The following is a 21220-nucleotide window of genomic DNA, read 5'->3' as shown; positions in this document are numbered from 1 at the left end:
CTGCTGCCAGACATAGTCACAGGCACCCGGGGTCAGGCCTCCCACCCCCACCCCCCCCGCCCATGCCCAGCAGCCCCTCACCTCCAGGGAGCCCAGCTTCATGGTGGAGCCGGGCACGGTGCGGGGCATGGTCCGGCTGCGCTCCCCCGGCTCGGGCACTTGGCGGGCGCTGGGTGTCGGCGGTGGCGGTTGGAAGGTCATCCCGTAGGGGTTCTGTAGCGACCCGTAGGCAGGGCCCAGCCCCAGGCCCGAGTGGTCCACAGACAGGAAGCTGGGGTAGCCTTCGGCATGGCCCAGTGCCTTGGCAGCCCGCCGGGGGGTGCCCTCGGGCCGGGCCCGCGGGGCATCCTCGCCACCTCCGCCCCCGCCGCCGGGCTGCAAGCTCAGAGTCCTCCGGGGCAGCACCATGTAGTCCCCGTCGGAGCCCGGCTCGGCAGGCTGCAGCCACGTGAGGTCCAGCTGCCGCAGGCCACCCTCCCCACACATGTACACGGGGTTGGCCTCCTGGGGGGGCGGTGGCTCCCCCAGCCCTGGTGAGGCTGCCATGGGCACCAGGAGATTGCCAGGCAGCGGTGAGAAGCTGAGGCTGCCCTCGGGACCCACGAGGCAGGACTTGGGCTCCTCGTCCTCGTCCAGGGACAGGCGGGACAGTGTGCCCGTGATGGTGGACGGGTTACAAGTGTTGACCTCCTTGAAAAGCACTGGGGGCAGGAGTGGAGGGAGGTAAGTCCGGGGGAGGAGGAGCCCCCAGATGCCCTTGCCCACGCTGAGCTTGGACAGTGGGGGAAACTGAGTCCTGGCGTGATGGCTGGGTGGTTAACACAGGGGTTAAGAAGGTGTCTATCCCAGAGGCCCACAGCCAGGGAGGGCGAGGAACGAAGCCAAGGCCCAGCTCCCACAGTGCCCGGGTGCGGGTCCTGACCTCTGACCCGACAGCCCCAAGGCTGTCAAAAGAGACTTGCTCCTCCCCGCTCCCTGGGCAGCTCCTCCCCAGGAGATGGAACTTGAAGGAGGTTCCGGTAAGAATCATGGACATGACACTTTGTGCGGAGCACCCGGCTAGGCACTTGATGTCCCCCAGTTCACGTAAGGCTCCCAGCCACCCTGGGAGGACACATTTCTCTCCGTTGTAGGTGTGTAAGCTGTTTGCCCAGAGTCATACAGTGAGTGGTGTTCACAGCCTTGACTCCAACTCAGGGTTGTCTGACTCAAAAGCTGGACCCCGCAGCCAGACACCTGTCAGGGCCTTCCTTGGTGCGGCTGGGGGCCCTCCCTTCCTGCCCCTCTCTGGGGCCATGCTCGGCTCTGCCCTGGCACACTCACCTGTCTGACAAGCCAGGTCCACATCTTTTTCAAAGTCTGACTATAGGCAGAGAGGGAGAGAGCAGACAGGCAGAGAGAGGATCCATGTATCAGGGTGGTGGGGGGGACGCAGGCCCCTCCCTACCCGCCCAGAGGGTCTGCCTCTGCTGGGCACACTGCCCCACAGAGCAGAGGGGCCCCAGGCGTGGTCTCCTCCAGCCGCACCTGACAGCGGGAAGACTGAAGGGGGGCAGGACTTGCCCAAGGCCACCCAGCTGTCAGTGGCTGGGCCTGAATCAAACCCAGTCTCTGTTCCCTCCCCGCCACAGATGAGGCAAGTGAGGGGTCTAGGGCAGGGGGCACTGAGAACCCACCTGTGCCCTGCCCGGGCCTCCTCACTCACCAGGATCTGCAGTTGCCCGTTCTTACACGAGTCGGGGGAGTCTTCGCTCTCGTCGGCCCGGCACACGCCCATCTGACACTTCACCACGTCCTGCACCTGGGGGCAGCAGGTGCCTGCTGGACCTGAGGCTGCCACAGGGCCCCCGGCCACGGCTGGCTGTGCCTCCCACCCCAGGCACCCGGGCGGGTGTGGAAGGAAAGAAGCGCATCCAGCCTAGGGGAGGGGGAAAAGGAGCCCCAGGGGGCCGAGGCCAAGGCCAAGGCTGCCCAAGCTATCAGCACGCACACCAAGGGCTGCCCAGCTGGGGACCTGGTCGGGCCTCAATCTTCCCCATCTGCACCCATCTGCACCGTGGGGAGAAGCGAGAGACTGGCATGGTGTGGGGAGGACAGGGGCAGGAGAGGCCCAGCCCACCTCTCGGCGCAGAAAGCAGTGCACAGCCGTGATGACAAAGCCCTGCGCGGAGTTGAAGACAGCAAAGAGGGCCTGGAAGAGGACGGAGCGGCGGTCTGTCATGGCCAGGACGGCGGACATCCAGGTGAGCGCCAGCAGGGGCAGCACCACACAGGAGCTCCAGAGCGAGGCCCTGAGGACAAGGTAGAGGGTCCGTCAGGGCGACACTCCAGGGGACAGGCTGGGCTGAGCCTGGGCCTGCACTCAGCCTGGGGCCCTTAAGCTGCCCAAGACTGGCAGGGCCCCAAATGCCAAGACCTCAGTAATGTCCCCAAGCAGGGGGGCTGAGGAGCCGGAGGCAGAGAAACAGAACGAAGACCAAGAGCAGAAAACTGGGGGACAAGGAGAGGGAGAGGGACAGACACACAGACACAATGGGACTGAGCCAGAGGCAGCATCAGCGGACAGAGACAAAGAAGGTGGAAAGAAACAGTGGGAGAGAAAAGGAGGAGTGAGACAGATACAGATGCTGTGAGTTTCAGCCACAATTTGCACACAATCACAGGCCTGGGCCATATCCCCAGAGAGTCTGGGAGGGGAGGAGAGGAAGAGGGACAAAGAGAGACGACAGACATGGTGAGAGAGTGGATGAGACGGGCAGAGACACACAGGAAGGTTAAATCGGCAGAGAGGACAGAGGACATCACAGAGCACAAATCTTTGGGGAGAAGACGGCGGGGCGGGGGGAGGGCGGGAGGGACCAGGGCAGCAGAGGCTCCTCCCCTTCAGCTTCCCAAGGAGGAGGTGCCAGGCTCCCAGGGCCTGCTCAGAGCTGGGCAGAAAGATCATAGCTGGGGCTGGGGGTCAAAGCCAGGGTCAGGGCCAAACCCACACATCCCCGACCTCCTTGACAAGGGACGGCAGAGAAAAAAGGCAGAGGGGCCCGGGCATCCGGGCACCAGTGCCAGCCCGCCCCCACCAGCAACAACCCACGAGCGCACAGTAGGGCACCCTTGCCCTACTGGGCCAGGTGCCACACCCTGCCCACTCTGCCTCATGAACACCGCCAGTGGGAGAGTCAGGCAGGGGTGGGCATAGCTCTGGTCAAGGCAGAGAGATGGGCAGGTGGCCAAGACCTGCCCTAGGAAGAGCGGTCCAGGGCTGTTCAGCCCCGCAGGGGGCGGGCACAGTGGTCTCCACAGGCCCCGGGGGCAGAGCCAAGACTAAAGAGAGGACCTAATCACAGCCACGAGGGCTACTGCTGATTACCCACCAATTCTCTGGCAGGCCCTACACCAAATACTTTTCATACATTAATCACACTGTGACCAAAACAACTCCAGTAAACAGGCATGGGGATTATTATCCCAATTTACAGATGAGGAAACTGGAGTGTGCCCAGCTGGGCAGACAGAGACAGAGCCGGGATGCAAACCCCAAGGGGCACCTCCGAAGCCCAAGCTTTTAACCACTAGTTCTGAGAGCCTGGGTCAGAGAGGCAGAGGGGAGCCCGAGCGAAAGGGAGCCTTCTGCTACACAGAGGTTCCCAGAGATGGTGCCAGCCGCCTCCAGAGGCAGTGAGCTCCCTGATCCCGGAGGTGTGCAAGACAGAGCTGGGCCCCCACTGCTCAGGGAGGGTCAGCTGGATTTCTGGCCCTGAGTGGGAGGTGGGGCCTGAAGCCCTGAAGTTCATTCATTCATTCTACTCTTGTGCGGCTGGGATTTTAAGTCTCAGCAGCCCGAGGACAGCTCAGTGAAATAATCCCCTCCCTCCAAGATTCTCTGTCCTCCAACTGACTGTAGGATTCAGTGCCTCTGAAATTCTAAGTCTCAGATTCTATGACAGATGATAAGACTCTATGATTCACTCATTCGAACATTCTTAGCTTCTGATTGTCTTATTCTAAGATTCTACCATTCTAATTCTAAAGTTCTATGAGCTCAGAAATTCTAAGGGTGGAAGATTCTATGAGCCTCTGTAGGTTGGGGCTACAAGGAGGAGTGTGTGTCTGTGCCTGGATAAAATGTAAGCCGGGGCTGGGTGGGGGGCAGGGGCAGGGAGCAAGGGGTGGGCACGGGAATACGGCATTTTCTGGAAAGCACAGACATTCATTCCCGTGGCCTCTTTGCCATCACAATGTCGAGCCCTTGAGAGTGCATGGCAGTTGGCGGGGCAGGGCAAGCTTTCCAGGGCACTGGGCTGATACCCCTCCTCCCCCCACCATGGGCACTGCCCCCCCTTCTTTTGCCCCCACCCACCCACCCCCTTTCCCACGGGGGCACAACTAACATGGCGTTCCTGGCCGAGGCTGAGCTGAGCAGGGGGCTGGGGACCGCTCCACACGCTGAGCAGGGGAGGAGCAGGCTGGCCCAGGGGCACCGCTCCGACCTCGGGGGCGGCACAGACATGGGAGAAGGGGGGGAGACACACAGGAAGTGGGAAGAGATGGGGCAGTGTGAGCCCCGAGTGGGGTGGGAAGGGGAGGGCAGATGAGAGAGAGAGAGGTGGGTTAGGGTGGGCGAGGGGCTGCAGCTGAGCACACCGGATGCCCACCTTGCCTGCACCCTTGATGCCCCAAGGTCAGGGAGCCCCCGGTCGCATCATCAAGCCCTGAGTCTCCAGGAGTGGCTGCGGCCCACCCTCCCTGCAGCACTTCCCACAAGGCCAAGTCCCAGCGACCCCCCTCCCCTTACCCGGCCCTCTGCTTCTTGGACTTGTCTGAGATGCCGTCCCGAGCCATGAGCTTGTTGAAGACGATGATTCCGATGAGCATGTTCACCTGGGGGCCCGGTGGAGTGGGGTAGGGGGAGACAGGATCACCAGATGCCCTCCTGGCAGGGAAATCCCCAGGTGGAGCAGGTAGACCCCCTTGGGCCATGCCCCTCCCAGGACGCTGCAGGGGCACATACCAGGACAATGACGGCTGCTGGGCCCACGAAGGCATAGAGCAGACCGCCCTCCAGAGAGAGCCAGCAGCTGGGGAGGGGGGAAAGAGGGGGTATCAGAAAACCAGCGGGCCCGCCCCCACGCTCAACCACCATCCCTCAGGGCTCCCTGAGCTGCCAGGTCACGTTACGCATGGGGCAGGGACCCAGACAGGGTGAGAGGGAGCCACTGACTGCTGCTGAGCCCCTCTAACAAGGGTCCTGGGGCCACCAAGGCTGATCCCTGACCTAAATGGTTCTGAGAGTATCCAATCCCCGCACAGCCTTTTATAGTCAGGGAAACAGGCTGAGACGGGAGAATCTGCCCAAAGTCCCACAGCAGGAGTGGGCCAGGATCACAGCCCGAGAAGTCTGGAGCCCTATCAGGTCCACTGACTCCCGCTTCCCACCCCGGGAGGCCCACGTACTAGCTGGATGTACCGTATCCTTTGGTGCGGGTAAAGCCGACCGACACGGCCACCACCAGGGCAGGCAGACCTGGGGGAGCAGGGGAGCCAGAGTGAGATGGCCACCCGTCCTCAGGGTCCTTCACCCTCCCAGACCCCCAGCCCAGCTGACCCGTGTGCCCAGAGAGCAGGGCCGGGGCCGGTAGCTCTCTTGCTGCCCCTGCCCCCAAGGCCCAGTGACAGGGTCCAGCACGAGCCCTGCTCACCCCAGCCCAGGCAAAGGAAGCGCTTGCGGACGAGGCGGGTGCGCATCCGTCCGATGACAGCCAGGTAGGACTGCCAGGCCTCAGTGAGCACCCAGCAAAAGGACGAGAGGAAGAAGAAGTGCAGGAAGGCGGCTGTCATGGTGCACACACCCTGCAGGGAGAAGGAGAGGGAGGGAGTGGCCCTGAGCAGCCGCCAGGGTGGGAGGCGCCGGGCTTCCCACGTCCTCTGCTGGGCGCTGCCACGGCCGCCCACCTGAGCTCCGCCTCCCACAGAACCCTGCCAGGCACCCCCGTCTTCCTGCACCCACACACAGCACGACACAGGCCCGGTGACACGCACACGGCACTCCGCATCCAGGAGGCGGGCGGGCAGGCTGCCCACGCACAGACAGGGCTGGCGGGGAGGGGGACAAACAGGAGTGCCTGCCACGTCATGGCCGGGTGGGCCCCACGTCTGGCACCAGCAGGGCTGGCGCTGTGCAGAGAGGGCCGAGGGGGCATAAGGGACAGCCAACACAGATCAGACGCGGGCACGTGGCACAGGAGGTTCCGCTGGGGCTCCCACATGCCCGCAGACACGCCCAACACACGTGCGCACAGGCACTCAGCTCACGTACACGTTCACAGATGTACACAGACATCCCTCACTGGAGTACACACACCCCCTCTCCAGCTCCCTCATGTACGCTCACACACACTATCTCCCACACACACCCTCACGCAACACCCAGCTCGAGTGTCTACACACATCCGGCACTTAGTTTCATACACGCGAGCACACGCGCCATCCCCCCTTCGCCCCACTCTCACATCCCAGCCCCCCTGTGAGCCTGCACCTGCCTTGCTCAGCACCCGCGACTGGCCCACGAGGATCAGGATGTTGGATGCCAGGATGGACAGGCAGAAATTCAGCAGGATGATGGAGCGTTCCGATTTTATAAACCTGGTGAGGCACAGTGGGCAGAGACAGGGGAGCTAGCCGCCCTGCCCAACCCCGGGTGGCCGGCCACCTCCAGCCCCGCCCCCTCGTCCCCCCAACCCCCCACCGTCCCACCTACCTCCAGAAGGCGGCATAGATGGCAAGGAGGGTGAGCAGTGCCATGCAGGACACAGCACAGCCAATCACAAGGGGGACCGAGGGGGAGCCCGCCAGCTCCAGGGTCTGGGGCAGAGGGGCAGACCGTCAGATGGGTCACTGGGAGAGGGCAGCTACAGGGGTCCCATCGCCCTCCCCACCTCCTGTCTAGGACAGACTGGCACCTGCACCTGTGTCACACCCACACACGTAAGGGGACTCACCACTGCCTCCACACATGCACAGAGCAGACCCAGTCACGTACGTGGACGTGTATTTATGCTGTCACCCGCACTCTTCCACACACAACCAGACACACGTGTGTGTGTATACACATGCAATCACCCACCGCCACACACCCCTGGGCACGTGGCATCGCTGTGAGCACCATCCCAGGGGCACAGACTTCCACGTGCAATCCCACAAGTACACCCACGCAAACGCCACGTGGGATCACCCAGATCCCCGCCAGCACTGTCACAGACGGCCGCTGGCACCCAGGAGCCTCTCCTCCGGCCCAGCCCAGGCACTTCCCTCCCGCTCACCAGGTCCTTGGGCGGCTGGGCCAGCACAGCAAAGGTGGACAGGTGCTGGCACTGGCAGCGGGTGTGGGCTGCCTGGGTCTCCAGGGTCTGGCAGCTCTCAGTGTCCCAGTCCCCTGAGCTGGCATCTCTTGGGTGGAGGGAGAGGTGGAATGAGCCCCAGCCCAGCTCCACGGCCCCACCCCCAGTGCTGGCCACTGCCCAAGGACAGGTGAAACCCAGAGCAAGGCCACATCCAAGAGGCAGGCAGGCAGGCAGCGGGAGCCACAGGGTTTGCCCTTGATCCCTTAGGCCAAGGATGGTGCCAAGGCGCCCTCCCTCTGGCCTTCCAGGCAGGACAGCCCCTCCTGAGGGAGGAGTCCCAGGGCTGCAGCCCTCCCCACCCAGAGCCCCTGCTCAACTCACGCTCTGGAGTAGTCCCAGCTGGCACAGTGGGGATCCGTGGTGCCCTGCGGAGCAGAAGACCTAAGTGCAGCGTGGGTGGGAAGCTGCCCACCCGTGACCGCCCCCATCCTGCCATGGCAGGCCCCACACAGGGCAGACCACCTCCCCATCAGACAGGCCTTCGACTGCCCTGGCTGGGGCATACCCAGGGTCCCCGCCCAGGGCCCCACTCACGTTGATGATATAGGAGAGCTCCACGGTGATGAGGGGCTCAGCTAGCGGCTGGGTGGGGGGCCTCACAGTCACTGTCATCACCCTGGATGTGACGGCCAGCGGGGGCCTGGGGGACAGATGCTGAGGTCAGCTCCTGCCAGCAGGTGCCCACACCCAGTCAGGAACCCTGAAGGTGCTTTGGATCGAGGGCAGGAGGCTACCATGGTGCCAAGGCCAGGGGAAGGCCTAGAGGTCTGCGGGGCCCAGGACTTTGGGTGAGGCCTAGAGCTCAGTCCAGCACCCCCTGCACCCCCTGTGAAGCCTCTGGGAGCTGCACAGATGTCTTGGAGAAGCACCTGTGTCCAGAGCCAGGCGAGGGGTCCCTGAGGCCGCAAATGGATCTCTCTGTGGCCAGCATGGGCTCAGCCCTCCTTCCCTTCCCTGGGTCTCCCTGGACCCGCAGCAGTGCCATCCACCCCTCCCAGGGACTCACCTGGGGGGCGGCAGGATGAGGCCGAGGGTGCGGTAGAGCACAGCACCAATCACAAAGTAGGAGGACGACTCCTCAGGGTCTGCTGGGAGGAGGCGCTGGTGGGAGTGGCCCGGGCCAGGCGGCACGGTTCCTGGGCCTCTCCCCCTGCCAAGGCTGCCTGCTGTCCCGGATGCGGCCGGCTTCCCTGGGGAGGAGAGGCTGAGCACCTCCTTGGGTAGGAAGAGGCGGTCCTCTGAGTACCGCACCCAGTCCTTCATGCCCCGGCGGCCGCGCATGGGGAACGTGATGTCGCTGGACACAGCCGAGACGGGCTCTCGCTGAATGCTGATCACTGCAGAGGACAGACAGAGACAGAAACAGAGGGGAAGGTCACAGGGGAAGAGATGAATGTGGGGGAGACAGACAGCAGGAAGGCAGATGCAGACACCAAGGATGGTACAAACAGAGAGGCAGGGAACACGTATACGGAGAAACAACAAAGAGACGGAGCATGGGAAGAAACGTGGAGACAGAGATACAAATAAGGGGTTAAATGAGGGAAAGGCAGGGCCCAGACAAAGAGAGGAAGATAGGAAAAGCCCTCAGAAACCATCCCTCCCCCAGGGCGTCCTGGGTTTGGCCACATCCAGCACCCTCTCCCCTGCCCGCCTCCTTGTACCCAGGTTATCTGTGACAATCAGAGAGCTCTGGAAGGCCTTGAGAGCATCGCCCACCAGGTGAATGAAGTCCTCCACGACCCGGAGCAGATGCACAGAGCCAGGGGCCACCTGGGGACAGACAGGGCGTGAGGGACCAAGGCAGGGGTGGGCCACGGGGCACAAGCCTGGAAGCCCAGCCCCTCACCTGCTGAGCATCATCCCACTTGTCCTTGTTCTCTGCGTCCACCATGAAGCTCACCACCTGGAAGAAGCGCTGGGGAGACAGCAGTGGGTGTTGGGAGGTCCCAGCCCCACGGCGAGGAGCTTCCCCGCCACAGCCACACCTGCCATGCCCCCACAGACTCTGCTATGGGGCCCGGCCTCCCCCTTCAATCTAGGGCTTCTGAACCTTCAGCCCTCCTTCCTCCTGACAGGGTAGAGGGTACCTGCACGTCATCAGCCGAGGGCACATAGGTGGCTCGCTTGAAGGTGTCAGTGACATTCCTCAGAATGTCCACGGAGAAAAGCAGGTCCCCACTGTAGTAGGTGCGCCGGGCCAGCAGCTCCTGCAGGCTCCGCACCACTTGTGACATGCCCTCGCCCGCCAGCATGCGCTGCCCCTTGGCCAGGTGCTCCCGAAGCTGCCAGTGACGGGTAGGCTGCTGTCACCAGGGTGTCAAGAGCTGGGACCCGCCCCTGGCCCATCCCACTCCAGTCCACCCACCACTTGCATCCAGAGGGGAAGGGTCAGATAGAGATGCTCAAAGAGATCATGGGGAGACAGAGCCTAAGAAAGAGACCCATAAAGAGAGAGAATCCCCCAAGTTACGTAAAGACTGAAATAGGAACAGCAAAAGAAAGAAGGAGCTCAGATATACATATAAAAGACGATAAGCGCAGTTGAGGGACAAGGCACCTCCCTAATCCAAAGAGGCCATCACACGCTGGAGTGTAATTCGCTCGCTCTCTCTCTCTCTCAAATACGAGCTCCACGCACAAACACAACAAATACCGGTTACAGTCAGACAAGTACACACAGGCCACGCTCGCTAACAACATTCTTACCCCATGGCAGGCCCTGGGCTGGGCACTGGGGACATAAAAATAATTTCAACTTTGTCCCTGCCTTCAAGGAGCTCCCAGTCTTACAGGACACAGACATCGTGATGAGCACTCGTAACACCTAATGACTGAGAAGCTCAGGGGGCTGTAGGAGCACAGGGGGAGGCACTGGGGATAAGGGAAGACATCTGAGAATCAGGCCTTGAGGAATGAGTAGGAGTTTGTCAGACAAGGAGAGGCACAGCCAGGCAGAAGTGGGCACATCGTATGTACGCCAAGGCACATGGGCACGAGCAAGAATCCAGCTCCCTCCACGCCCACCAGAGTCTGGGACAGATCCTGTGTTGCCCCAGCCCAGCAGGGTGCACTCACCGACAGATACAGGTAGCGGTACTCGTGGGAGATGCAGCGGGCAAAGCTGGGCAGCCCCCAGTAGGCCACGCCCTGGGCACTGAGGAGACAGCGGCGGCTGGCAGACCCTGCAGGGGGACAGGACAGAGGGTTGGGTGTGGGGGCCGAGCTCTCACCCACTTCACTCCACACCTCAGGATGGAGGCTCAAAGAGGCTGGGGGCCCAGAAGGGAGCGGCAAGAATGGCGGGTGTGGGAGGCGTGCAGGGAGAGCCACCCGCCCCTCACCTGAGGCGTTGGGGGGGCACTTGTTGTAGATGATCTCTCCAGCAGCCGCCTTCTTCCACATCATCAGCATCACGTACTCGTCCCTGCACATCTCATGGAAGGCTGTTGGTACAGCAGAGGGGCTCAGCCAGGCCCAGGCACTTGCCCGCAAAGCCCCAGAGTCCAGCGGGCAATACCTGGACACCTCTTCTCACTGCAGGGCTTCACCTCCTCTCCGGTGCCCTCGCAGGGGTATCCCTGAGAGCCTGTGGCCTGGCACATGCGGAAACGGCGCTGCCAGCCTGTGTCACATGTCTTGGAGCACAGACTCCACGCGTTCCACGGCCCCCACTTGCTGTCTGTGGCTGCAGAGATGGGGGGCGTGAGTGGCCCCAGGCACCCCCTGGGCCAGGGCCACCACCTGCCGCCCCTGTGCCGCGCACTCACCCGGGCACTCAAGGTTGCCGCACTCCCGGGTGTCAGTGAGGGCCCCGGTACACGTGGCCCAGGCTGGGCCCGCCACGCTGCACTTCCGGCTGCGCTGCTGGGTCCCATTGGCACAGGACATGGAGCACGGGCCCCAGGGACCCCATTCTAGCCACTGGCCTTCCACTGCATGGGGAGACACAAGCAGGGTTGGCTGTTGAGCAAGGGTGTGGGGATGCGTCAGGGCAGAGCACCGCAGGGAGATGGCATTCAGATTTGAATAAGGCCAGACCCACTGGAGAGGGGTGGAGGAAGGGGGGCTGGAGGGAGCTGGTGGTGCCTGGGCCTGGGCCTGCCTGCCTGCCACCAGCTCCAGGAACACAGGACTCCTCTCCACTCAGCACTGAGGCAATAGCTCTCTTCTGGCTAGGGAAACGGGCCCCGGGCCACCTTCTGATCTTTGCCCACATGTAAGCCCAGCTTTGTGTCCCCTCACAGCCCAGCTGGCCAAGAGCACCAAAGTGCTATGAACAACAAGGGTAGTCCAGGGCTCAGGGGAAGGGGCACTGGCGATCACCCCCTTTAGATGGAATCACAGGGTGCCAACTCCAAGTAGGCTGGGCCAGGTCACCTCCCACGCTGGCAGGTAGACTTTGCCAGTCTCCCCATGCTTGGTCAAAGTTCACTGGGGTTCCCCCAGGGGCAGGGCACTGGACCTGACTTCCTCCCCTTTCCCGACCCCCACCCCGGCTGGGCAGCGCCCGCCTGAAAGCCCACGGGTGCTACTGACCCGGGCAGGCGGCCATACTGCAGAGCTTAGTCTGCAGCTCGGGACCCTCGCAGGCCTTGCCGCCGTGCTGGGGGGGCACGCAGGTCCGCATCCGGCTCCGGGACCCCCGCCCGCAGCTGCGGGAGCACAGGCTCCAGGACCCCCACTCCTCCCACACGCCGTGCACTGCAAGGAAGCACGTGGCCGGTGGCTGGGCGGCACCTTGGCCCCGCCCACTGCCCCCCCCGCCCACCAATCAGGAGCTCCGGCAGCTCTGCCACCGCTCCTCATTGGCTCTTCCCTGGGCCCCAGGATTCCGCCCTTTGGGGGTGGGGGGATGTGGAAGACACAGACTTCTAGTCCCAACTCACACAGGACACTGCCTGTGGACACCCGGACAGGGAGCCTAGAATCAACCCAGGAGGGGAGCCAGGGGTCCTCCTCTCCTGGGGGCAAGGTAAAGCCCAGGAAAGGGCTCAATATCTACCCCACCTTACCCCATCCCCATCCCTCCCCACCCCAGATCCAGAGCAAGAATCCAGCATGGCAGGCCTGGGGCAAGAGAATGCCCCTCCCCACCCCAAGCGCAGGGACACACAAATAGACACGACCCTCTACGTGGACACTGACACAAAAAGCTCACATTGGAACACGGCTTTGCCCCACCCCTTTGCAAGCTCCTGGCACACCCCCAGTTGCCAAGACCCCTTCCCAGGTAGCCCTACTTTAAGTTCCCAGCCAGGAGCTGATCTGGCCTAGGCACCACTTCGCTCCCTCAGGCGCAAGGGGCAGGACCCGCTGAAGCTGCTGAGCCCCTCCTGACCGACAGGCCGTCCCCATAGGCACATGCACATTCTCAACAACTCCATGCTGAACTGAGGAAGGCTTCAGGGTCTAGGGGAGGCTCCCTGGGGAGTGGGATAGGGAGTCAGAGGAGGGAGGGGATGGTCAGAGAGAGCTTCATTTTTTTTTTTAAGTGGCATTTCTTTTAGATCTTGAAGGACAAGCTGAATTTTAATAGCCAAGGTAGAGGTGGAGGGGATAGGATGAGAATAGGAAAGTGCAGGGCGGTGGGAAAGTGCAAGAGGTGCTGGTGTGGCCAGAGCACAGGGAACACGGAAGGCGGTGAGGGTAAAGAGACAAGCCTTGATTACCAGGACGTAGGCATCAGGGGAGTGATGTGCCCAGAACCAAGCCTGCTGGTGCGGGCCCTGGTCTGATTCATCTGTGTCCCCGATGCCCTGTGTGGGGTTGGGCACGGTGCGGGGGGTGGGGGGACAGTCAAGTTTGCTGAATGAAAGGAAGAGGCAACCAACCATCTTTGGAAGATGAACTTGCCCGAGTCCCAGGCAGGACCCGACCCTGCAGGCAGACTGGGCGGGGAGGACGGGCATACCTGGGCAGGTGGCTGAATTGTTGCAGGGCCGGGTCTCCCGCAGGGGCCCGCTGCACAGGGTCCCATAGGGGGAGGACACGCAGGAGCGGGTCCGCACCTGCAGGCCCTGCCCACACGTCAGGGAACACACGCTCCACGGGGACCACTCCTCAGCCGCTGGGTCGCCTACGAGAGAGGGACAGGGTCGGCGGCAGGGGGCATCTCCCAAGCACTCAGTCTCATAGGAATCCTCCTACCCTGACCCCAAGTGGCAGGCTCTTCAGGAGGCAATCCAGCCCTGCCCACAGGCCTCGCATGGCAGAGAGACACGACTGAGCTCCACGACATAGACACAGACAGGCACACGCCAAGCACACATGCCACCAGACGCCACAGAGTCGGGCCCCCGCCACAGAGGAAGGGAGGCGGGCCCGAGTTACCTGTCTGCGCCATGTACAGCCCAGGCTCATCTGCAGACCTCGGCCACTGGGTTTTCACCTTCGGTTCCTCTTCTGGCTCCTCACCTGGAACACGGAGGTGGTGGCAGGGGCTCAGCAGAGGCCAGCTCAGTCCCGCCAGGGTGGCACAGAGAGGGCAGCCTTGCTCGCCCTCAGCCAGAGGGTCTGGAACCAACTGCAGGCGACGCTGAAAGGGCATCACGTCCTGCCCCCTGCCCCACCAACACCATTTTACAGATAAGGAAACTGAGGCTCAGAAGGCCACGCAGGGCTTGCCTACAGCCTCACGACTGTCTTTTCCTCCTGCCTCAGCCAAACTGGGGGAGACTGGAGAGGAGTGGCCGCTCGTATTACTGAGCTCTGGGAGGCTTCTGTGCCAAGTGCTGTCCCTACCTATCTCCTTAACCCTCCCCTGGGAAGTAGGGACCATCACCTCCGTTTAAAGATGAGAAAACTGAGGCTGAGAGAGGGGAAGTGACTTGTCCAAGATCACACAGCTTGGAAAGCCTCAAGTCCAGTCTCTTTCCCCTCACAGGGCTGACCCTAAGGCAGACAACAGCCAAGGTGAGCAGTTGTGACCACTCCGTAAGCTTGCCTCCGGGACACGATTCATGCCAAGCCAGGGGCTGGGCCTGGGGTCCAGATTCTGCTCCCCAAGCAGCACTGGACTGTGACCTGGAGGCACAGGTCAGAACGCCGCTCCTCTGAGACCTAAGGGCCTGGGGCAGGTGCCTCCGTCCAGCAGACCCTACTCCCCCCACCCTGTGGTCAGCGAGCAGCAGGCTCTCTGGGATCTGCTGCTGCTGCCTCACCCGGCTCTGGGCTGCCCGATTTCTGTGTCTGGTCTAGGCCTTGGAAGCACTGCCAGCCCTGGAGGAGAGGCTGGGAGCTCCCATTCTCCAAAGCCAGGCCCTCCTGCTCAGACGTGAGCTCATCAGGCCCTCTCCCACAGGCTGGGTAGCAGGGATGGTGGCAGACATGAGTACGGGGGAGAAAGACCCAGCTCACGTAGAGGCTGCTGGGCAGGTGGGATCGGAACAGCATTTTGGGACAGGGCTCAGCCTACGCTGTCCCCAGACTAGAAGGTATTCCTCTCCCCTACTCCCAGGCCCTCTCCTATTTCTGAACACCAGGTCAGCACCGAACAGGCACTCTGTGTCGGAAGGAACCCAAGAAGGCTGTACTCTTCCTGCCCTCTGCCGCCCAGTCCAGGCTCTGCGTCTGAGAGAAAGCTCTTCCTCACCAGGCATGAAGAGTGGCCACTCTGAGCAAACCTGCTGTCCACAGGGCCCTGAGCTGCCACTCAGCCCAGCCTCTGGTCTCATCCACTCCCGGGCCCTTCCCTCCACTTCAGCCACCAGTCCCAGGACCTGGTCTTCATCATCCCCGAAACTGCTCCACCATCTCTGAAACCTGCATCTCCCCACCCCACAGGACACCTTCAGAGTCAGGCAACCCTGGTCCCAACTGGGGCGTGGACACTGACCAGCTGTGTGACCGTGGGCAAGTGTCTTTGCCTCTCTGACCCTGTTTTCTGACCTCTGTAGAACGACACTCAGAATACCCCCTACCCTGAGGGCTGACCTCAGGACTTCCTGACAGGAGATCACGAAGCCCTCAGCACCCTGCTTGGACACGGGGCGTGCTCAGAAGGCAGCAACCATCTGGTTTATTTTCACCATCTTCCCTTCCCTCAACACCTCCACCGCTTCAGCACCTCACGTGCCACCACCCCTCAGCCCCCTGGGCCTCCTCCCTCTGAACAGCGTCTGCCATGGCTCCTGGCCTCACTTTGGGCCCCGCCTCTATCAAGACCACAGAGAAGGTGCTGGAACCATGCCTGGCAGCTCCCGAATCCCCTCACCCAGCCTTTCCACCACACCTGCTCAGCCACTCCCCAGCCCTGGAGACTGTGACAAACCGCCTTCTCCACGCCCACCCCCAGGCTGCTAAAGAAATCTACAGCTGTGCCAACTGCCGCCACGACAGATTCAGGGATGCACGTCCGATGGCCGAGCAGGGCTCCCTGCCTTCCCCGTCCCCCGCCTCGGCGGGCTGACCTCTCTGCTCAAGCCCATCTCCGCCCACTCCCTCTCTGCAACAAGCTCCTTTACAGAGAAAGCAGAAGCTATGACACGGGAGCCCCCCCACCCCGACTTCTTGCCTCACCCCTCCAACTCCCAACTTTCCTGAAGCCCTTCTCTTCACAAAGACCAGCCCCTCATCCCTGTGCTGCCTTCTATTCCTCCCGCCTACCTTCTCCGGAGGGCTCCACCCATCATCCCCTCTCATCAGCATTTCGTCAGCATTCTCCTCGCGGCAGCCTGGGAACAGATCTAGGCCCTTTCCGTTCTCAGAGGGGCCCTCCTCTGACCCTCCTGCCTTCTCTGGCTACTGCCCTCGGCTCCTCTTCACCATCAATGAGTGGTCCACAGATGGCACTCCAGTTTCTCACCTGCCACTCACGTCCTGGCTCAGATGTCACCTTGCCTGGTAAATCCACTGCAGTCTGGCTTCTGACCACATCTTCTGCTGAAACCGTTCTTGACAGAGTCATCAGTGCCCTCCTTGTTGCTAAATCCTATGGGCTTTGCAGGCCTCGTCCTGCCCCAGCCCTTGGCAGCGTTTCGCCCTGCTGACTCTCCAGCCCTGAAACACTCCCCTCCCTGACTCGCCTGGCTTCCTGCTACCTCTGCCCTGCCTCTTTGGCCGGTCTGTTTTCCTGCTGCTTCCCACGTCTGGCATCCACACTTTGTCCTGTTTTCACAGGACAACACCACCCCCCACCAGGCTTCATTAACCCCCTCTGAATGGCTGCTCCGAAGTCGTTGCACCACCCACCGAACCTGTGCTTCACTCCTGTATAGCTTCCTGCCTCCTGGACAGGTCGCCTGATGCGGGGGGAAGGCCCTCAAACTCAGCGTGTCCACAATAGGATCATCATCTCCTCTCAAACCCACTTGTTCCCCACCTTCACCTGGAAAACTCCTACTTGACCTTCAAAACCCACCTCAAATGACCTCTTATAGGCAAAGTCTTCCTTATCCCTCACTCCCCTGCAGAGTTGGCTGCCCCCTCTTCTACGTGCCCACTCATCACAGATGATTCCATCTGCTGACTGTCTGAATTACCCCCCATCCGAGAGCCCTTTGCAGAAAGGCTGTGTGAGCCATCTCCCTGACCACATGAACACCAGTACAGAATCCGGCCCAGAGAAACAGCAGTAAACACCAATGAACATGTTGCTCCTAGCTTCCCCCACCCCATGGGGGTCATTGGAAATGGTCGTTTGTCATCTTGAGTACCAGCTCTGACCTGCAGCCCGCCACCTAGACCACCCCAAGCTTGACATCCATTTATTAATAAGCGCTCTGGAGATGCCATTTGACCTGTTGCAAATCCAGCTCCTTTTTGGCGTCTTGGCCATTACTGTTGTGGGCGGCAACCCCTCCCATCCCTGGCCTGGCATCCAGTAAGCCCATCAAATGCGGCCACGTGAGAGACCAGCCTGACTTGCTTGTCGTGGACTCACACTGCTTCCTCTGGTGCCCCCGTCCTCTACTGACCACTCACCACCCGCTTGCTGGCCAGCCCCGCCATATAACCAGAGTGGTGGTTTCTAGAATCCACCCCATTTGAAAATCAGAACATGTCCCAGGTCCAGCTGTTGAGCCCCTCTCCTAGCCTCCTGGGCTGGACCAGAGAGGGGAAGGGACACGCCCAAGGCCACACAGCCGGGGCCTGTACTGACTGCCCTCCCCTCCCCACCCCCACCCCACCCCCCTCTGAGGAAAGCCAGTTCTCCCTGCCGGGGAAGAAGACAGATAAGACCAGAGGTGTCAGCCACTGAAACAAACGTTTATTCAGCATACATCACGTGCAGGCCCCTGCCAGCTCCGGGCCCAGACCAGGGCAGGTGTGAGAGGAAGATGGGCCAAGAGGACAAGGAGGGGTCCAGGAAGGGGTGTGAGCACCCCCAGACCTCCTGAGCGTCCCACTCAGTGGGCGCCGTGAGCTGACTGGACCAGGGACTCTGATGCTCCCAGCCCCACCACCCATCAGCTTTCCCACCTGTCTGCTTGCTGCCTGGGACCCGCTTCCCCGCTCAACCCTGGATGAACTCTCAACTGTTCTGTTCTGTTCTGAATAACCCTGCAGGAGATAATTTACTACACACCTCCTATGTGCCAGTCACTGCATGCTCTACGTTACCTCATTTAATCCTCATTAGGGCAGGTTCTCCCATTTTACTAATGAGGCACTAATGAGGCTCTAAGGTCTCATCCTGGAGAGAGGCTGATGTGGGATTCGAACTCCAGCCTGCCTGATTGCAGAGGCCACTTTACGCTGAACTGCGCTGGCTCTGACAAAATGCAACTCAACTTGGACCTCCTCAGAGACGGCTTCCCTGATTCCCATGGGACCCCGAGTTACTCCCCCGCCTCCCCACAGCCCCCCACATATTTGCCTCTATTCTCTTGTTTTCACACCTCTTCCTAATTGTTCCTTTGAGCATCTATGCCCCGCCTCTGCCAAGCGAGACTGATTCTCCCTTGTAGGCTCCAAAGTGGTCCTCTGGAAGCCCAGCCCCACACGCTTGCCTGCTGAGAAACCTTCAGTGGCTCCCCACTGCTACCACCACAGTAAACCTCCGAGCCTGGCATGCTCTGGTCCCTGCTGACGTGTCCAGTCCTGTTTTCCCCTCCCCACCAGGCAGCGAAACTGTGAGGCCCTGTGGGTCAGTGGGAAGGACGTAGATTTGGGAGCCAGACAAATGCAGGTCTGATCCCCAAGTCTGTATAGTCTTGCTGTGTGCCGTTGGACAAGTCGCCTCACCTCTCTGAGCTTAGAATTTTCCAACTGAGAATAGAGGTGACACTTCCTAATTCATCATGAGAATTAAATGATGAGAGAGATGGGTCACCTGGAGCATAATAAACTCTCAATGAAAGGAGCTGCCACTCTCTTCTTGTTATCCCTTGAACATGCAAATGCTTTCCTCCTTCCACTCATCTGTTAATGGTGTTCCCTCCTCTTGGAACGCCCTTCCTCTACCTCAATCAAATGCCACCTCCTCCAGGAAGCCTCCCTAGGATGACTACACAGAGGTCTGGGTGTGCAGGTCCCTTCTTCTGCTATAGCTGTGAGTATCCTGTGCTAATCCCTCTCCTGGCCCCTGAGGGAGGGTTTCAATCTCCCTTGACCTCTTGCACAGACGGCCCAGCTCTGAGCTGCCAGACACAAGACAGGCATTCAGCAAACACCAACTATCCCTGAGGGTTCCTCCACCCCAACCACACAGGACCACTCTGGTCTCACCCCTGACACTGGCAGGCAGGGTGGGCAAAGGCACTTTGCCATCTGAGCAGGACTGCACACACCTGCTACCCTGCCCCCCAAACTCCACATAGTCCAGCCCCCTCAGCCTCCTTTGTCATGAATGTGTTAAAAACAACCATGATAATCACCACTTCCATGGGGAGAGAGCAGTGCAATTTACAAAGCAGTCCTCCCTCCCCAGGGTCTCTGCATCCTCCCTGAGGCTGGCCCAAGAGCCCCAAGTAGGCACCAACTGATCCCCCTGAAACACCGTTCTGTCATGTCCCTCCATGGCTCCCCAGCCCCAGCAGAACATCAGGACCCCAGGGGGGCCAGGGCAGAGGAAGGTGGCTCTTGTAAATTCTAGACTCTACTTGTGCAGTCCCATGCAACTGGGTACACCCAGCCAGAATGCCAGTCCCCTTCCAATGACTTCCTCCCCAGGCTGCTGGCCTATCTGCCCAGCCTCCCAACAGAGCTAGCTGGGTCTCTGCCACCTCCCCCACATAGCCAGGAGCTCCTTGAGAGCAGGGACCGCATCCCACTCATCCTTCTTCCCCCACGCTGCCCAACTTCCTGCTGCCTTAAAGCCCTCGGCCAACAGGGTGAGGTCCCAGTGTCTGGGTGCAGCAGTCAGAGCCTTGGCCCCATCTCCCACCGCTGGGGCTACCGTCTGGTAAAGGCTGGTCTACCACAGCCCCCTGTCCCCAGCATGTTCACACGCCACGCCCTGGCACGGACTGCTTCCTTCACCTTGAAAGCCCTTCCCCTTGCACCGGGAAATGACTTGGGGAGGCTCACAGATGCGCCATAAAATAACACTGGGTCATGGACTGAGGAAGTGATCCCCTTTCCAGGTCTCATTTTAGTAGAGTGACTATCTGCCAATCTGCCTGGGATAGTCTGGTTTAGGCCTATCACCCTGATGGAATTAATAGTACCCCTCCCCCCATTTATAACCTCGAAAATGTGCCGGCTCAGATGATAAATTATATGGCCAGCTCACTTTTAATCCTTCCAAGTGCATGAGAAAGAAGGTCTCCGTGCAGTCCAAGACTTTAACACATCCCCAGTACGTGCTAATTTCTCTAACAGATTGAGAGGAGGGATGAGCGTCTAGCTGGAATTTGTTGTTTCTCTGGTTATCTTCTATTTCAGATAAGTGATACTCTTTTTCCATTGATGATATGAAATTTCTTTTTAATGTATGAAATTTCAAAAGCGATTCGATTTAAAGAAAAAAATTCACAGGCTAGTGAATTCCTATTCACTCCTCAAAACCCAACTCAGAATCACCTTCTTTAGACCAACTTCCCACCCCTTTGTGGTTTAATCCCTCACACTCTTCCTCCTCCCTTGACATCCAGCACATACGTTCATACCTATTACGCTAAGTTATGACAACACACAACTACTTACCAGGGATTTACCATGTGCCAGGCACTGTGCTAAGCATTAACCCAGATTCTCTCGCTTAATCCTCACCATTGCTCTTTAGAATAACTCCACTATCCCCATTTTATAGGTGATGACATAGGGATGAGGAAACATACCCGTCGTCACACAGCTAGTCAGTGGTGGTGTCAGGGGTTGAACCTGGGGCTGGGTGACCTCAGCCTGTGGCCCTGACCACCACTGTACACTAGTGGTCACTCTCCCCCACCAGAGGGCAGAAGGTGTGTCTGCTTCACCTCGGATCTCATTCACTCAGAGCCACTTCAAGGCCTGGTGTAAACTCCATTCTGATAAAGAAATGAAGACGTGTGTGATGGATGGGCTGGGACTCAGTCCCCTTTGAGATGTCTGGGGGTGGGGGGTGGGGTGGTCTGTGCCCCACTCCCCATCCCATGATGGAGCACACAGATTTCTGGCAGCAGAGATCCGGGCTGGAAGGATCCTCTAGGAATCGTACCACATGTGCTAGGTCTTCCCCCACCCCACTCTGAGAGAGGCCCTGCCTCCCCAATGTCTGCACACCAAACAGTCAGGTAAGGTAAGGCCTCTCTTCCTGCCACCAGACCATGGTCAAGGAGAAAGCCAATCGAGGACTGGGTCAGGCAGGTGAGAGGCAGCTTCCTAGAGGAGACAGGGCTTGAGTTGTGCTTGAAGGATGGGGCAAAGGATAACCCAGGGCAAAGGGCATTCCAGGTGAG

General features: G+C 60.4%; 1 protein-coding gene across 21 annotated transcripts in view; it reads right to left on the bottom strand.

Moving 5' to 3' along the window:
* Positions 1 to 21220, bottom strand: part of ADGRB2 (adhesion G protein-coupled receptor B2) — a 36152-nt gene that overhangs the window by 3720 nt on the left and 11212 nt on the right. For 10 of the 21 annotated variants that reach the window (XR_003433351.1, XR_003433349.1, XR_003433350.1 and 7 more), the window contains 25 exons: positions 13731 to 13814; positions 13312 to 13476; positions 11937 to 12101; positions 11168 to 11332; positions 10918 to 11085; positions 10742 to 10843; positions 10476 to 10582; positions 9488 to 9682; positions 9247 to 9315; positions 9062 to 9170; positions 8404 to 8734; positions 7932 to 8037; positions 7719 to 7762; positions 7317 to 7443; positions 6755 to 6858; positions 6537 to 6639; positions 5697 to 5847; positions 5452 to 5521; positions 5009 to 5075; positions 4793 to 4878; positions 4389 to 4487; positions 2120 to 2291; positions 1706 to 1801; positions 1324 to 1363; positions 82 to 701 (listed from right to left, as the gene is read on the bottom strand). Coding sequence is in view for 18 of the 21 variants with exons in the window: in XM_027109335.1 (XP_026965136.1) it covers positions 82 to 701; positions 1324 to 1363; positions 1706 to 1801; positions 2120 to 2291; positions 4389 to 4487; positions 4793 to 4878; positions 5009 to 5075; positions 5452 to 5521; positions 5697 to 5847; positions 6537 to 6639; positions 6755 to 6858; positions 7317 to 7443; positions 7719 to 7762; positions 7932 to 8037; positions 8404 to 8734; positions 9062 to 9170; positions 9247 to 9315; positions 9488 to 9682; positions 10476 to 10582; positions 10742 to 10843; positions 10918 to 11085; positions 11168 to 11332; positions 11937 to 12101; positions 13312 to 13476; positions 13731 to 13814 (3545 nt within the window). In the remaining 3 variants the exon portion in view is untranslated. Of the gene's footprint in view, positions 1 to 81; positions 702 to 1323; positions 1364 to 1705; positions 1802 to 2119; positions 2292 to 4388; positions 4488 to 4792; positions 4879 to 5008; positions 5076 to 5451; positions 5522 to 5696; positions 5848 to 6536; positions 6640 to 6754; positions 6859 to 7316; positions 7444 to 7718; positions 7763 to 7931; positions 8038 to 8403; positions 8735 to 9061; positions 9171 to 9246; positions 9316 to 9487; positions 9683 to 10475; positions 10583 to 10741; positions 10844 to 10917; positions 11086 to 11167; positions 11333 to 11936; positions 12102 to 13311; positions 13477 to 13730; positions 13815 to 14991; positions 15015 to 16004; positions 16178 to 16203; positions 16370 to 21220 lie in introns of those variants that run through there. The other 11 variants (XM_027109332.1, XM_027109336.1, XM_027109333.1 and 8 more) reach the window with 9 other exon arrangements.

The sequence above is a fragment of the Aethalodelphis obliquidens genome, unplaced genomic scaffold, assembly GCF_003676395.1.
Source record: "Aethalodelphis obliquidens isolate GAN/ISIS:26980383/991018 unplaced genomic scaffold, ASM367639v1 scaffold9, whole genome shotgun sequence".
Lineage (NCBI taxonomy): Eukaryota > Metazoa > Chordata > Mammalia > Artiodactyla > Delphinidae > Aethalodelphis > Aethalodelphis obliquidens.
Note: the sequence above shows the minus strand (reverse complement) of the source record. Positions and strands in the feature narration are given on the sequence as shown.